General features: G+C 40.4%; 1 protein-coding gene across 1 annotated transcript in view; it reads right to left on the minus strand.

The window, feature by feature from the left end:
• Window positions 1-14,052, minus strand: part of PIK3R5 (phosphoinositide-3-kinase regulatory subunit 5) — a 90,596-nt gene that overhangs the window by 27,457 nt on the left and 49,087 nt on the right. The window contains exons 2-4 of the mRNA XM_036769369.1: window positions 8,357-8,472; window positions 4,745-4,845; window positions 583-651 (exon numbers count right to left, since the gene is read on the minus strand). Coding sequence (XP_036625264.1) covers window positions 583-651; window positions 4,745-4,845; window positions 8,357-8,459 — 273 coding nt within the window. The 5' untranslated portion in view covers window positions 8,460-8,472. The remainder of the gene's footprint in view (window positions 1-582; window positions 652-4,744; window positions 4,846-8,356; window positions 8,473-14,052) is intronic.

The raw sequence follows: 14,052 nt of genomic DNA on the forward strand, positions 1-14,052 counted from the left end.
TGTTTTTCATCTTTGGATCCCCATCATGTAATTCAGTGCTTAATGACTATTGAATGAATGAACAGAAGCAAATTTTTGCCTTTTGAGAACGGATTTGGTTTTTAAAAAGAGCTAAAAGAGTCAAGGCTGATGAATACAACAGACAACCAAGCTGGGCCAAAAGGTGGGAAAGAGGTGTGATTATAAATTAACAAGACTGATTTTCCCCTGTGGCTGATAAAGTGGATCTGAAGGTGATTCCATTAAGGGAGGCGTGCTCTGAGCAGCAGCATTGGTGAAGCATCTGTACTGCTTCTGAAGGGAGGTGCTCTGAACGAACAATTCTCACTTGGACAGGTAAACTCTGATTTTTGCAAAGAAATGGACAAACAAAAAATACCTTGGTGAGGTGGGCATCACTACTTTTAGCCAGCCCCTATACGCTATGCTTTGGCTTTTGTTCCAATATTCCAATATCATTGAAAACTTCAATGAAGAGTCAGATAGTTGGTGGCTATTCCTTTGCAGAAGAGACAGGACCCAGAGCTAGCAGAATTCTGGCCAGACTTCAGAGGCTTTAGTCTGTCCCACCTCAGAACTTACACAAAGGACAGTGGAGTAGAAAAGCAGAGCCAGCGGAGCCAGAAGATCATAGCTGCATTTCTCTTGGACCTGTAGGAAACAGGCAAGACAGAAAGTTAGCCAAACCTGTGGGGGAGGGGAAGAAGAAAGAGAGGAGGGTGAGGAAAAAAGATAAGGAAAGGAGGAGAGGGAAGAAGAGAGAAAAAGGGAAAGTAAAGTAAGGTAAGGTAAGAGAGAGGAGGCAAGGAGGGGAAAGAAAAGGAACAGTGAGAATGGAATAGGCATGTATATCTCCATGAAATCTTACAATATTTCCATCCATATGGCCTGCCTTTCCATATTTTTCTTTTTCTCTCCTACAGATAACCTCTTTGAAAGGTTTCTCTAAACTTCCTCCTTCCCTTTGAAAAAACAAATTTTAATCAATATCTTTTGTTTTTAAATCTGCTCTATTTCCCAATGTAACCCCTCCTTGCTCCCAGAGAGACACACACCTCTTATTTTTTTTTGTATTTTTTTTTTCTGGAGGGGGGAAGGCAGGGCAACTGGGGTTAAATGACTTGCCCAAGGTCACACAGCTAGTAAGTGTGTCAAGTGTCTGAGGTCAAATTCGAACTCAGGTCCTCCTGACTCCAGGGCCAGTGCTCTACTCACTGCACCACCTAGCTGCCCCGACACACACCTCTTATAACAAAGAATAGATAAAGAGGGGGAAAAATAGTTCAGCAAAACTCACTAAAACATCAAAAAAAAATCCACATTATATATAGTATTCCACATCCATTATCTGCAAAGAAGGTTGGGTGGAGTCTTTTCATGTCTCTTTATTAGGGCCAAATTTAGTCATTTCATAACATTCGGTTTGGATTATTTTTCTGTTGTTCTATTTACATTGCTCTGACCACTGTGTATATTGCTTGCCTGATTTTGCTTTTGTTAACATCCTTTTTTAATCACTGAATTCTTTGGGGTTGAACAATGAACAGTTCTTTGGTTGCTGAATAATGGAATCTCTAGGTCAAAAAGTATACATATTTTAGTTACTTTGCTAGTATAATCCTGAAGCCAGTATAATCCTAAATTTCTTTCCAGAATAGTTGAACCAATACATAGCTTCACCACCAATGCATCTGAATGTCCATCTTTCCATAATTCCTACAACACTATCTATTTTCATCTTTTGTTATCTGTGCTAATGCTGGGTATGAGGTAAAACCTAAGAGCCGTTTTGATTTGTATTCCTCTTTTTAAAAAAATAATATTTTATTTTATCCCCAATTACATCTAAAAACAATTTTTAACATTTGGGATTTTTTTTTGGTTTTGTTATTTTTTTTAAGTTGTGAGGTCCAAATTCTATTCCTTCCTCTCTCCCTGATACAGTAAGCAAATCTGATATAAGTTATACATATACAATCATGTAAAACATTACCATATTAGTCATTTTGTGTAAGAAGAGTAAATGAAATAATATGCTTCAGTCTGCATTCAGACAACATCAGTCATTTCTCTGAAGGCAGATAACATTTTTCATCATTAGTCCTTCAGGGTTATCTTGAATCACTGTATTGCTGAGCATAGCTAAGTCATTCGCAACTCTTCATCATACAATATTGCTGTTTCTAAGTATAATATTCTCTTGGTTCTGCTTGCTTCATTTTGTATCAGTTCATGTAAATTTTTCCAGGTTTTTCTGAAAGCTTCCTGCTTTTCATTTCTCAAAGCACAATAATATTCCATTATAATAATATACCACAACTTATTCAGCCATTCCCCAACTGATGGACATCCCCTCAATTTCCAATCCTTAGCCACCATAAAAAGAGCTACTATAAAAATCTTTGTACAAATAGGTTTCCCACCCCCCATTCCCCTTATTTTGGATCACTTTAGGACACAGACCTAGCAGTGGTATTGCTCCATCAAAGGATATGGCACGATTTTATAGCCCTTCGGACATAGTTCCAAATTGCTCTCCAGAATGGTTGGATCGGTTCAATTTGCATTCTTATTATTTCAGATTATTTAGCTATCCACTTGCATCACCATTTCAGATGGAAGTTCATCTTTGTGCTGAAGAGTATTGCTGAACCTAGTAAATGCCATCTTAGTCAGGCCTAGAGTCTGGATAAGACCTGTAGTCAATTCTAGCTCTTGTAAGCATTATTGATATATGGTTTCAGGTTTTTCTGCTCTTGGAGACCTTACTAATTCAAAATTGGGGTCTCTCATACATTCCACTTAATTATACATCTCGTATATCTCAGATACCTGCTAGCTTTTTAATTCTATCCTCTGTTCATTCCAAACTTCTAGAGTCAAGGATCCTGTCTTGAGAGCATTACTAATGGGGGATATAATAATTTTGTGGTATAGAAATCTACACTCTTCACCATCCACATGTAAATCATCTTTCTCTGGTTTAAACATACCTCTCAATTTTTCTAGTGGCAAACCTCTGTGAGCGAAAACTTCCAGAACTTTTTTAGTGGTCAGTAGAGTCTGGTAATTCACAAAATACTAATTGAGTAGTTTCAGTCTTATGTGCAAGTTATCATTTTATATAATCCCAACTCTTTTTCATTTAAATGATCTTATAATGTCCTCAATCTTACACTTAGGATTTATTCCTAAGATCAAAAAAATCAACACCCATTAACTCATAATTCCTATTAAACATGTCAGCCTCCTTTTTCAATTAGTTATAAATTAAAAATTATATTTAGTAAATCAATAATTAAATATTGAATGTACATCATATGCAGAAATAAACAATGAAACAATATTTATATGTAACTAATATGTTTCAAATAAAATAATAAAACAAAAAATAAAATACTTACAGGAAAGGAAAAAAAATTATGTTTTCCAGTTGTAGCATTTCACAGAATGGACTGTGTGTGCACTAGCTGACAACCATATCAATTCTCACCTCTTTCTACCTGCTGCTGACTGATTTACTTATTAATATCCATCCTGCATTCTAAAGCAAACAAGGTGTGCGTTCTGATATTTCTTCATAAATGAATAGAAATGCACAATCTTTCTCATTAATTAATTAGCTTTGAGCTCCCACTTCAGTTTATAAAAACTGAAGAAACCTCTTATCCACAAACTTTCCTCTTTCAGCATCAAACTCTGGTTGATGTCTGGAAACATAGGCTTAGATACCCATCGATGTTACTAACTATACAGTTTATAAACAATAATGAATAATGCAAAGAGAATATGAATCAGTTGTAAGAAAAGATAATCCTGGGCCAGGACTGTCAACCACGTCTGTTAATCACCCTTCTCCCCTCATACCTAGACTGGTGCAGTCTCTTCTGGAGACGTCTTTACAGAATAAAAGTTAAATTCAGTTCTCCTAAAATATCTCTTTAGACTCTTTCTCCTTGACAGTTAACTCGTTCATTCTCTCAAGAAAGAAATTCTTTTAGTCCTTTCTGTGCTTTGTGCAGTAGTCTCTCTCATCATACTGTTTTCAGAATTACAGAAAAACCATATAACTCTCCAAGATCCTATTCTCTGTAAAAGACCCAGTAACATTATTCATAGTCACTGGTATAGAGGGAATGGGGAACGGCAAGGGAATAAGCATTTGTTACTTAATAAATATTGCCTACTATGGGCTAGGCACTATGGTAAGCACTTTTGCAAATATTGTCTCATTTGATCTTCACAACAACCCTGTGAGGTAGGTGCCATCATTACCCCCATTTTACAGTTAAGGAAACTGAGGCAGGCAGCAGTTAAGTGATTTGCCCAGGGTTACACAACTAAGAAATGTCTGAGTCTGGAATGAACTATCCGATCTTCCTGACTCCAGTCTCAGCTCTCTAACCGCTACACCACCTAGTGGACTAAGTCACTACTGAAGACTCTGCTATTGCATATGTCCATACATATTATTTATTTTTCCATGTACATATAGTTTCTACCCAGTAGAAAGTATGCTTCTTGACTGTTTTGTTTTTATTCCTAGTACCTAGTACAATGTCTGTCAGAAAATGATTTCTGAACTGAATTGAATGGCCTCTGAGATTGCTTTTAGGTTTGAGGTTTAAATGATTCGTGCTAACATCCTAGATTCACTTCCTAGATTCTTTCCACCTCTTCCTTCACCTCACTTTATGTTTTCTCACCCCTGTTTTTTCCACCAGAACCATAGACCAGGCCTTACCTCTGTGGTTTTCTGCAGGATCTGCTCCAGGAGGATGAGGAAATTATCTGGGTCCCTGCTCACTAGTTCTTGGAGGCTCCAACAGTTTAGACACAGCCCAGCTAGAAAGCGAAATAAAGGAAAAGAGGTCACTCATGGGCCTCTTCTAAGTGAGGGGAGGAGAAAAAAAGCTAGTGACCCCTATAGAAACCTTGAAGAAAAGCTTTAGACATCCTAAGTTCAATCTTAGCACCACCCACCCCACTCCCATCCTTCATTCCCAAACAATTGTGTACAGAAGGGTAGGGATGAAGCATCATTAGGGAATATTTGGTACCCCACAACTTAGATTTTCATGAATGATGCTACAATCCAAGGTAACCTCTCAATTCCTTCTTAGCATTCTGCCAGTCCAGTTCTCTACAGACTCTCTCTGGAGAAAGCTCCTATGAAAAACATATATTCTCTAAGGAAGAGTACACAGCTGGAAATCAAAAGATCTGAATTCCAGGCTCTGAAACTTAGTAATTCTGTAATCCTAAAGCTAATTATTTCATTCTATGGAGCCTAAGCTTCCTCATCTATAAAGCAGAGATAGAGATAGTAACATCAACCACATAAAATTGTTCTAAGGATCAAATAAGGTATTAGCAGTGCTTTAAAAATTAACATGAATGCACTATACAAATGTAAGCTGGAATTAATCCACATTTGTTGTTGTTCAGTTGTTTCAATCATGTCTGACTCTTAGTGACCCCATTTAGGATTTTCTAGGCAAAGATGTTGGAGTGGTTTACCATTTCTTCCTGAAGTTCATTTTACAGATGAGGAAACTGAGGCAAAAAGGTTAAGTGACTTGCCCAGGTTCACACAGCTAGTAAGGGTCTGAAGGGACTAGAAACTATTCTGCGCAGTGATCAGCTAAAGAAACTAGATTTGTTTAATTTGGAAGAGAAACTTGAGGGAACCTGATAACTAAAGAATTTGAAGGGCTATCACGTGGAAGAGGGATTAGTCTTGTTTTGCTTGGCCCCTGAGGGCAGGAGTAGGATCAATGGGTGGAAATTGCAGAGAAGCAAATTTTGGCTCAAAATAAGGATTAACTTCATAAAAATTAGAACCATCCAAAAGTACAACAGGCTGCCTTAGTAGGTAATGAGTTACCCGTTCACTGAAAGTCTTTAAGCAAAGGCTGAATAACCATTTGTTGGAGCTGTTACAGAGAGTGTTCCTTTCCATGTATAGGTTGTACTAGATGACTGTGGCAGCATGATGTATAAACAACACTGGATTTGGAATCAAGGGGTCCCAGGTCCAAATACTAACTACTACTTACTACCTATGTGACCTGGGGCAGGTCAGTCTCTCTGGATCCGTTTGTCTAGGTAGCATGCCAACGGAAAGATAGACAGATAAAACATTTATCAAGTGCTTACGATGCACCAGGTAATGTTCTAAGCACCGGGGTTGCAGATACCAGCAAGTAAGAAGTCTCTATTTTCAAGGAGTTTAATAAGTTTAATGAAGTATAATGAAGACAAAACATAAATGGGTACTGGTAGGGGGATAGGAAAGGAAGGCACTTGTCTGGGGTCATGGTGAGGAAACAGCATGGGCCAAGGCAAGACAAGGCAAAAGCTGAACAAGAGTCAAGGGACCCAGGGGCAATCTAAGTCTCTAGTGGGGTGGAGACGGAAGGAGAGTAAGAAAACAGCCAGGAAGTCCCATGGAGGCCTGGACTCAAGCAAATAAGGCAAAAGAAAGATTAAATAAAAGAGCACTGGATGTGGAAGCACAGAGGACTTGAATTCAAATTCAGTATCTGTCATGACCTACATGAGTCTGAGTAATTCACTTAAACTCGCTGATCTCAATTTCTTCCTCTATCAAATGAGAGGGTTGGTCTAGAAAGGTGCTAAGGTTCCTTCCAGCTCCAAATGTATGATTCTATGATCTGAAAAAATTGGATTAACTGATTTCTAAGGTCTCTTCTATGTCTAAATCTATGATCTTATATCATGCGCTAAGACAGAGATTTAGAGATGGAAGGGCCCTTAGAAGCCACTGAATCCAATCACCTCATTTTACATTTACATGATACTGAGGCTCAGAGGTTAAGTGATTTGCCCAGGTTCACACAGCTGGCAGGTGTCTGAGGCAGGATTTGAGCTCATGTGCTTCTACTGCAATCCCAGCACTCTATTCACCGCACAACCCAAATGCTTCATCCAATGTCCCATCTAACTAGCCTGGTATTAGGCTAATCCTAGGTCTCTGCTTCAGTGGAGGGCAGCCAGGCAAGCAGGTAGGTACGGAGGTCAGCCTTTTGTGCTTCCTTGCTATACCAGCTTCAGTATCAGCCCAGCCCTTCCCATACCTCACCCATGGCCAAGGGCTAGCGAAACATAGTAAATGGTGGTTTTAGCTATGGGTAATTCTCCGAGACATAGAGAAGCCAGAAGAAAGCCAACCATCTTCCCCATTTCCATAGGCAGAAAGGTCTAATTTCTCTCTTCCTGCCTTTAATAGTGATTTTAGTTTTTAAAGGATTTGGTAACAAGGATGGTAGCTGACAGTTCTACAATGCTTTGTTGTTTACAAAGCATTTTTACCTAAGTGATTTCAGTGGATTTTCCCAGCAATCTCGTGAAGCAGATAATGCTAGTCCTGTCCCTGTTTTGCAGATGAAGCATTTGAGAATCACAGCAGTTATGCTACTTGCTGAAGGTCACATTGCTATTCAAGGGCAGAGCCACAATCCAAACACAATTCTGACCCCTGAGCTTGTGTTTTCCATTGCATCAGAGCAGCCCAATGATATCCACCCACTAAAAAACTTCAGGACAGCACAAACATAGATGCCACTGGGGTCTCTCTTAACAGAAGCTCTACCTGGCATAGGAGCACATCAGTCCCTGTGGTCCCCAGTTTCTCCATCCTGGAGAAGTATGAGATCAGGCCTTCTGGTCTATCCATTTTCCTTCCTCTGCTTTAGTCATTACAGCACATACTTTCATAAAGGCACCTATATTTTCACTCACTAGGTGGCACCTCCTTTTCTCTCAGGTGGCAGCCATAGGCATTCTGTACCTAATCTGGGGTCAAAGGGCAGGAGAAATGAGGGCTGCAAAGGGCAAACAATAATAATATTTTATGGAAAGTAACATGCAAACTCTGGTTGTGCCAAGAACCAAGGGGATGCTGACTTTTCTCTCTACATGAAAGACTGCTGATACCCAGCAGCCTATTCTCTCTTCTTCTGTCATGCCTGTTCATTTGCCAAACCAAGAGGATGAACATTCTCCAAATAAATGTGTCCTTGCTATCACTCAAGCTTGTGGAACCCCATTCCTCCCAAAGCTTTTCAATAGCCATTTTTCTCTAGGCATTTTGTTGATAAGGTTTTCAGTATCCTCACCGTCCACAATTTCTTTCCTAAGGATCTTTCTTTCCAGAGAAAGCACTAGGATAGCAGCTCATAGCAAGCAGGAGAATGTGGAAGGGAAGGAGCATTTCCAGTTTCAACTCCTGATTGGGTCCAGCCCCTCACCCAGGGCTGGTGAGACCTCATGTAGGAAACAAGGCACTTGTTTCCCACTTTCTCCTTGGCTTCCTTCCTTCCCATACAGGTACCTGTCCAGGTGGTGGTACCCCGGCTGACGCTGAGCCCATGCAAACACCGTTCTAAGGCATGCTGGATTCTGTCCTCCGTGCATGTCGTGGCCGTTGATTGCATTCTGAATCATTGCCTAAATGGAGAAGAGAGATATCATTAGAAGTTCTTCCTCTCTGGAGACTTTTGTTGGGAGGATTCTAGAGACGCTACTATTACACTAGCCAAGGTGAGGCTTCCTCAGAGAGAATCAGGCCCCACAGATGGCCCAGACACCATAGCCGGCTGTGATATCAAAGGGTTGCCTTTCTCCTTCTTCTACCAAAGCATCAAAAGGCATAATGGACAATGTTCTCCATGAAGATCAGAGCTTGTAAGTTCCTTTAGGACAGGTACTTAAGTGCCCTAAGAGGATGCTTATCTATTGAGTGATGGCTGAAAAAACTGTGGCACATTGATGTGATGGAATTCTATCATGCTGTAACCTTCATAACTCCCATCACCCACACTTTCACTCCAACTCAGGCACAAACACTATCATACCATCACCATTTCCTTGATCAAGACCTCTGAAATTCCTTTTTTCTGAACCTAACCTCCATTCCTTCTCACTGCTCCTCCCTTCCTAATCTTGACCCTATAGTTAACAGGCTTGACTACCGTCTTCTACCCTTGAACCTTTGTCCTATTGTCTCTCATTGCTTGCCAAATCCCAAGGCTGGATTATACCCCCTCCCCCCAATCTGTCTTTCTTGGCCTCTCTTCATGTGGTTCACAATGGCACTGGAGGAAGTCATGTGACTGTGTTGCCGGGTAATTGTGGATAACATACAAATTTATGTTATATAATCTCAACTGGCCCATTACTAATGCAAGGCCATCCTTTCACTCTCTTCTAATTGAATCACAACCATACATTCCAAAGGGCTTATATCCAGCCTTTCTCTCCTCAAGTCTTCCAAATTTCCCTCCTCTCCCTCTCCTCAACAGAGGACCTTATTTCATACTTTAATAAACAAATAGAGGCCACTGCCCTCTTTTCCCCAATTCTGCATCTCAAAATTCCTTAATATTATTTCCCATCCCTCCTTTGACCCAGTTTCTGATGAACAAGTAGCCCACTTTCTAGCCAAGGCAAACCTCTACACTTGTACCCTTGATCCCATCCCCTCTGATCCCCTTTGGAATCTAGCTTCAGCAAACACCCTCTCCTCTCCATCATCTCAATCTCTTCCCATGTATTACCTCCTTCTGGGACTACAAACGTGTTGTTTTCCCTCATCCTAATAACAAAACAAAACAAAATAAACAAAAAAACTTGCCTAATACTACTACCCCTTCATGCTGTTGTCCTGTAACTCTCCTCCTTTTTGCATTCAAACCCTTAGAAAAAAAGATAATCCACTTTTTCTGTTCAAAACTCTTTGTAATGTTGTAATGTCTTCTGACTTCATCACTCAACTGAAACTGCTCTTATGAATGACCTGACAATTACCAGATCCAATGGCCTTTCCTCAGTCCTTACTCTTCTTGACCTCTCTGTAGCATTTTACACTGGATACTCTCTTTGCTGGTTTTTTTTGACACCATTCTCTCTTGGTTCTCCTATTGCCTGTCTGGCCATTTACATCAGTCTCCTTTCATCATCTATGTCCTGCCTCCTAACTATGGCTATGCCTCAAGAATCTTTTCTGAGTAGTAGCACTTTTAGATACCCACATCTTATCAAGTGACTTGGGTTCAGTTAAGTAAATGATCCCAACTCCATGGACCTAGCCTTAGTCTCTTCTGAGACTACATTGTACAGCCTATTGGATATTTCAAAGTAGATGTCCCATAAGCACCTCAAACACTACATTATGAAAATAAAACATTCTCCTCAAATGCACCCCTCTTTCTAGCTTCGCCATTCTGCTGAAATTCCACCACCCTTCCAGCCAACCAGGTCTGTCATCACCAAGTTTATTTTAAGCCATTCTCCACTATTCCTCTTCCCCAATATCCAATCAGTTGCCAAGTCTTGTCAATTCTACTTTTGCAACATCTATAAATAATTTTTTTTTGGGGGGGGTAACATATGCTTTTCCCTCTATTCTCACAACCATGACCCTTATTTAGGCCCTCATTACCTCTGATCTAGATATTATAATAGACTCTTAACTGGTTTCCCTCTCTCTAATATCTCCCTTCTCCAGTCCATCCTTCACATAGTTACAAAATTGATATCCCCAAAGCACAGATCTGATTATGTGATTTCCCTGGAACAGGAAGTTCCAGTGGTTCTCTGCTGCCACTAGAACAAAATTCAAAAATCTTCAGTTTGGCACAATCTGGCTCCAGTTTATCTCTCCAAGCTTATTACACATGCTTGTCAATTTGGATTGTTTGCCATTCCTTGTAACACTCTTTATGCCTTTTTGATGGAGTACTTGGATTCCAGCCCTAAGACCAAAAACCATACATCTGGGAATAACTCATGAGTGGACCCCAATGAGGCCTACAAGATGACCTCTGTAGAATTTCCCTTGCATGAACAGGACTATCTTGTACCAGCAGAACTATCATGTACTGATTCTCACAGTCACCATACACAATCCAGAGGTCAAGCTACAGACTTAATTCCTGAGGCTACTACCACTCCCTAACCACTCCTTAATCCCACCTCACACCACCTAATTAGCATACTTGGCACACCATTCACTGAACTTTTTCTATATAAACTTTAGATTCACACCCATTAGGTTGCCAGTGCCCTAAGAAGCTGAGCCCGCTTTATTATCATTATAATAAACTTTTGCCACTTAACTAGAAGACTGCTTGAGTACATGAATTCTTTCCAGATGATTCCACCCTGTACCTCAATAGTTTTGGGGTCCATGCACCCCTAAAATCACATCACTTTTCATGGGGTTGTCCACTATGCTTGGAATGAATATGAACAAAAAGGAATAAAATCATTTATCAGGTGCTTACTCTGAGCCAAGACTGTTAAGCACCAGGAAAACAAAACAAAACAGCAAAAACTGTCTTCTAGGAACTTACATTCTAATGGGAGGAAGGGGAGGACACCACACATATAGGTAAGTAGTAGCCAAGGAAGAGAACTTTACACAGGGATGGTAAGTGAAGCCATAAGTGAGTATAAGAAAACCCTATCCAGAAACAAAGGTAAAATGGCTCCTTGAAAGCTGTTTCATTCTTGTCTTTGATTCTACAGATATCTAAAACTCAACATGTCCAAAACTGAATTCTTTCCCCCCAAACCCTCCCCCTTTCCTAACTATCTAAGGTACAACCATTCTCCCACAACCTCGGTGCCATCTTCTACTCGTCACTCTCTACCCCTCCCCATAACCAATCTACTGCTAATGCCTGTCTAGTTTACTATTGTAACAACACTCATACATTTCCATTCTCTCCTCTGATAGTGCCATCAGCCTGGTGCAGGGTCCTATAACATCACACCTAGTCTACTGCAAGAGCCTGTTGGGTGGTCCCCATTCCATAATCTCCCTCTACTCTAGTCCATCCTCTACTCAGCTGCCACAGTGATTTTCTGAAAGTACAGGTCTGATCATGTCACGCCCCCTACTCAATAAACTCCAGTGATTGTCACCTCCAGGATTAAATATAAAATCTTTTGCTTGATATTCAAAACTGTTTATAACCTGCCCTCCCCACTACCATTCCAGTTTTCACATACTTTAATATACACTATAGTAACTATATACCCCTCCATGTTCTCTGAGATCCAGTGACACTGGCCTATTTGCTGTTCCTCTGTAGCAACAATTCAGCTACCATCTGTTGTGGAAGTGAAAGACCAACACAAGCCCAACAACAAGAGCTGCAAGCACAGGTTCTTTTGAGCTGCTTTACTACGGAAAGTAACGTTAAGGGGTTAACAATCTTACTTTAATCCAACATACAAATATCATTCACTTAGTTCAGGAGGAAAAGCCAGCAACCCGAACTTTGGAGCAAATTAAAACAAATTACAAACATACACAATATAAACAGACCAAATCACAATTCATAGTTACCAGGAAAACATCAACATCTGAGTTCACAAGCCAGAGGGCTCTTAATGACAGCTGCCCAGAGTCTCCATATCAACACTCTTCCCAGAGTAAGAGCCCAAGGCAAAATATTGACCTTTGAGTTTTTATATCCTATTCAGGGCCCTGAGGGCTCAGAGCCTACTTGGCAAAAGGGTGTGGGCCTGGGGCTTTGCACCTAGTAAGGCTCAATCAAAGACAGTTAATTAATTTAGCATTCTAAAACAGTAAAAAAAAGTCCCACCTTAATTAATATCACATCCTCATACATAGTATTCCAACTTCTGACCATGAGTATTTTCAGTGGCTATCCCCCATCCCTAGAATGTTCTTTCTCCTTCTCCACTTCATGGCTTCTCTTGTTTCCATGAAAACTCAGCTAAAATCCCTCCTTTGACAGGAAGCATTTACCCATCCCCCTTAATTCTAGTGACTTCCCTCTGTTGGTTATCTCCAATTTGTCCTGTATATAGCTTATCTATACATAGCTGTTTATCTACTGTCTCCCCCATCAGACTGTGCCCTCCTTGAGAGCAGTGACTTTATTTTTTCTTTCTTTGTATCAGTACCTAGCATATAGCAGGTTCTTAATAAATGTTTACAGATTGACTGACTGACTGACTAAAGGGCTTATAGGGCTTGTGGGCAGGGACCCACCTCTTCTTGACCTTCACTATGACCTCTAGTCCTCCACTTTTCTCTATTCTTTTACTATATCACGATTTCTCTGACTTCCCTTCCCTTTATTCCCTCCATTGACAATACTAAGCCTAAGGCTAACCAGTTCAATCTTAATGCCTTACCCTCTCATCCTCAACCAAATCCTAACCCTAGATGCCTCCCAACACTTGCCTTCTCCTTTTCTATTTCACATTGTTGAATGCTCCTAGGAAAACTTACACAAACATGCTGATTAGATTCACTTATCTAATCTCTACTGAGTACTCAAGTCTGAACAATAATTCTTTCATTCTCTCTTGGCTGATCCTCTATCACACTAACATGGTTATTCCAAATTATCTCTCTCCTCAGACTTCTCATATCATCTCCTCCCCCTTCTTACTGAGCCTTTATTGAGAAAAAAAGAGGCCGTATTTATGTGTTCTCTCCTCTTTTAGAATGTGAGCTCCTGGAGGGCAGGGATTTATTGTTCAGTCGCTGTTGACACTTTATGACCCAATTCAGGGTTTTCTTAGCAAAGATACTTGAGTAGTTTGTCATTTCCTCCTCCAGCTCATTTTACAGATGAGGAACTGAGGCAAACTGGTCTTGCACATGGTCACACAAGTAAGTGTGTGGTAAGTGTCTGATGTCAGATTTGAACTCAGGAAGATGAGTCTTCCTGACTCCAGGCCTAGCACTCTATCCACTGTGCCACCTAGCTACCCAAGGGGAGCAGATATAGGCTTACTTTTCAGTTTGTATTCCTAGAGCTTAGCCTAGTGCTTTGCACTTTGCACAGGAAGCACTTAATAAATGCTTCGTTCATTCAAAGGTTGAGCTCTTCATATAGTCATCTTTGAATAGCACTGGGCCCTAAGACACTATAGGGACACTACAGAGCTCCTATCAATAGAATCTACAGTCACTCAAAAGAAAATGGCCTAGTATTCTATGAAGAATACATATCAGCCAGGCACACAGCTAGACAAGTAACA

This window comes from Trichosurus vulpecula, chromosome 7, assembly GCF_011100635.1.
Source record: "Trichosurus vulpecula isolate mTriVul1 chromosome 7, mTriVul1.pri, whole genome shotgun sequence".
Taxonomy (NCBI): Eukaryota; Metazoa; Chordata; class Mammalia; order Diprotodontia; family Phalangeridae; genus Trichosurus; species Trichosurus vulpecula.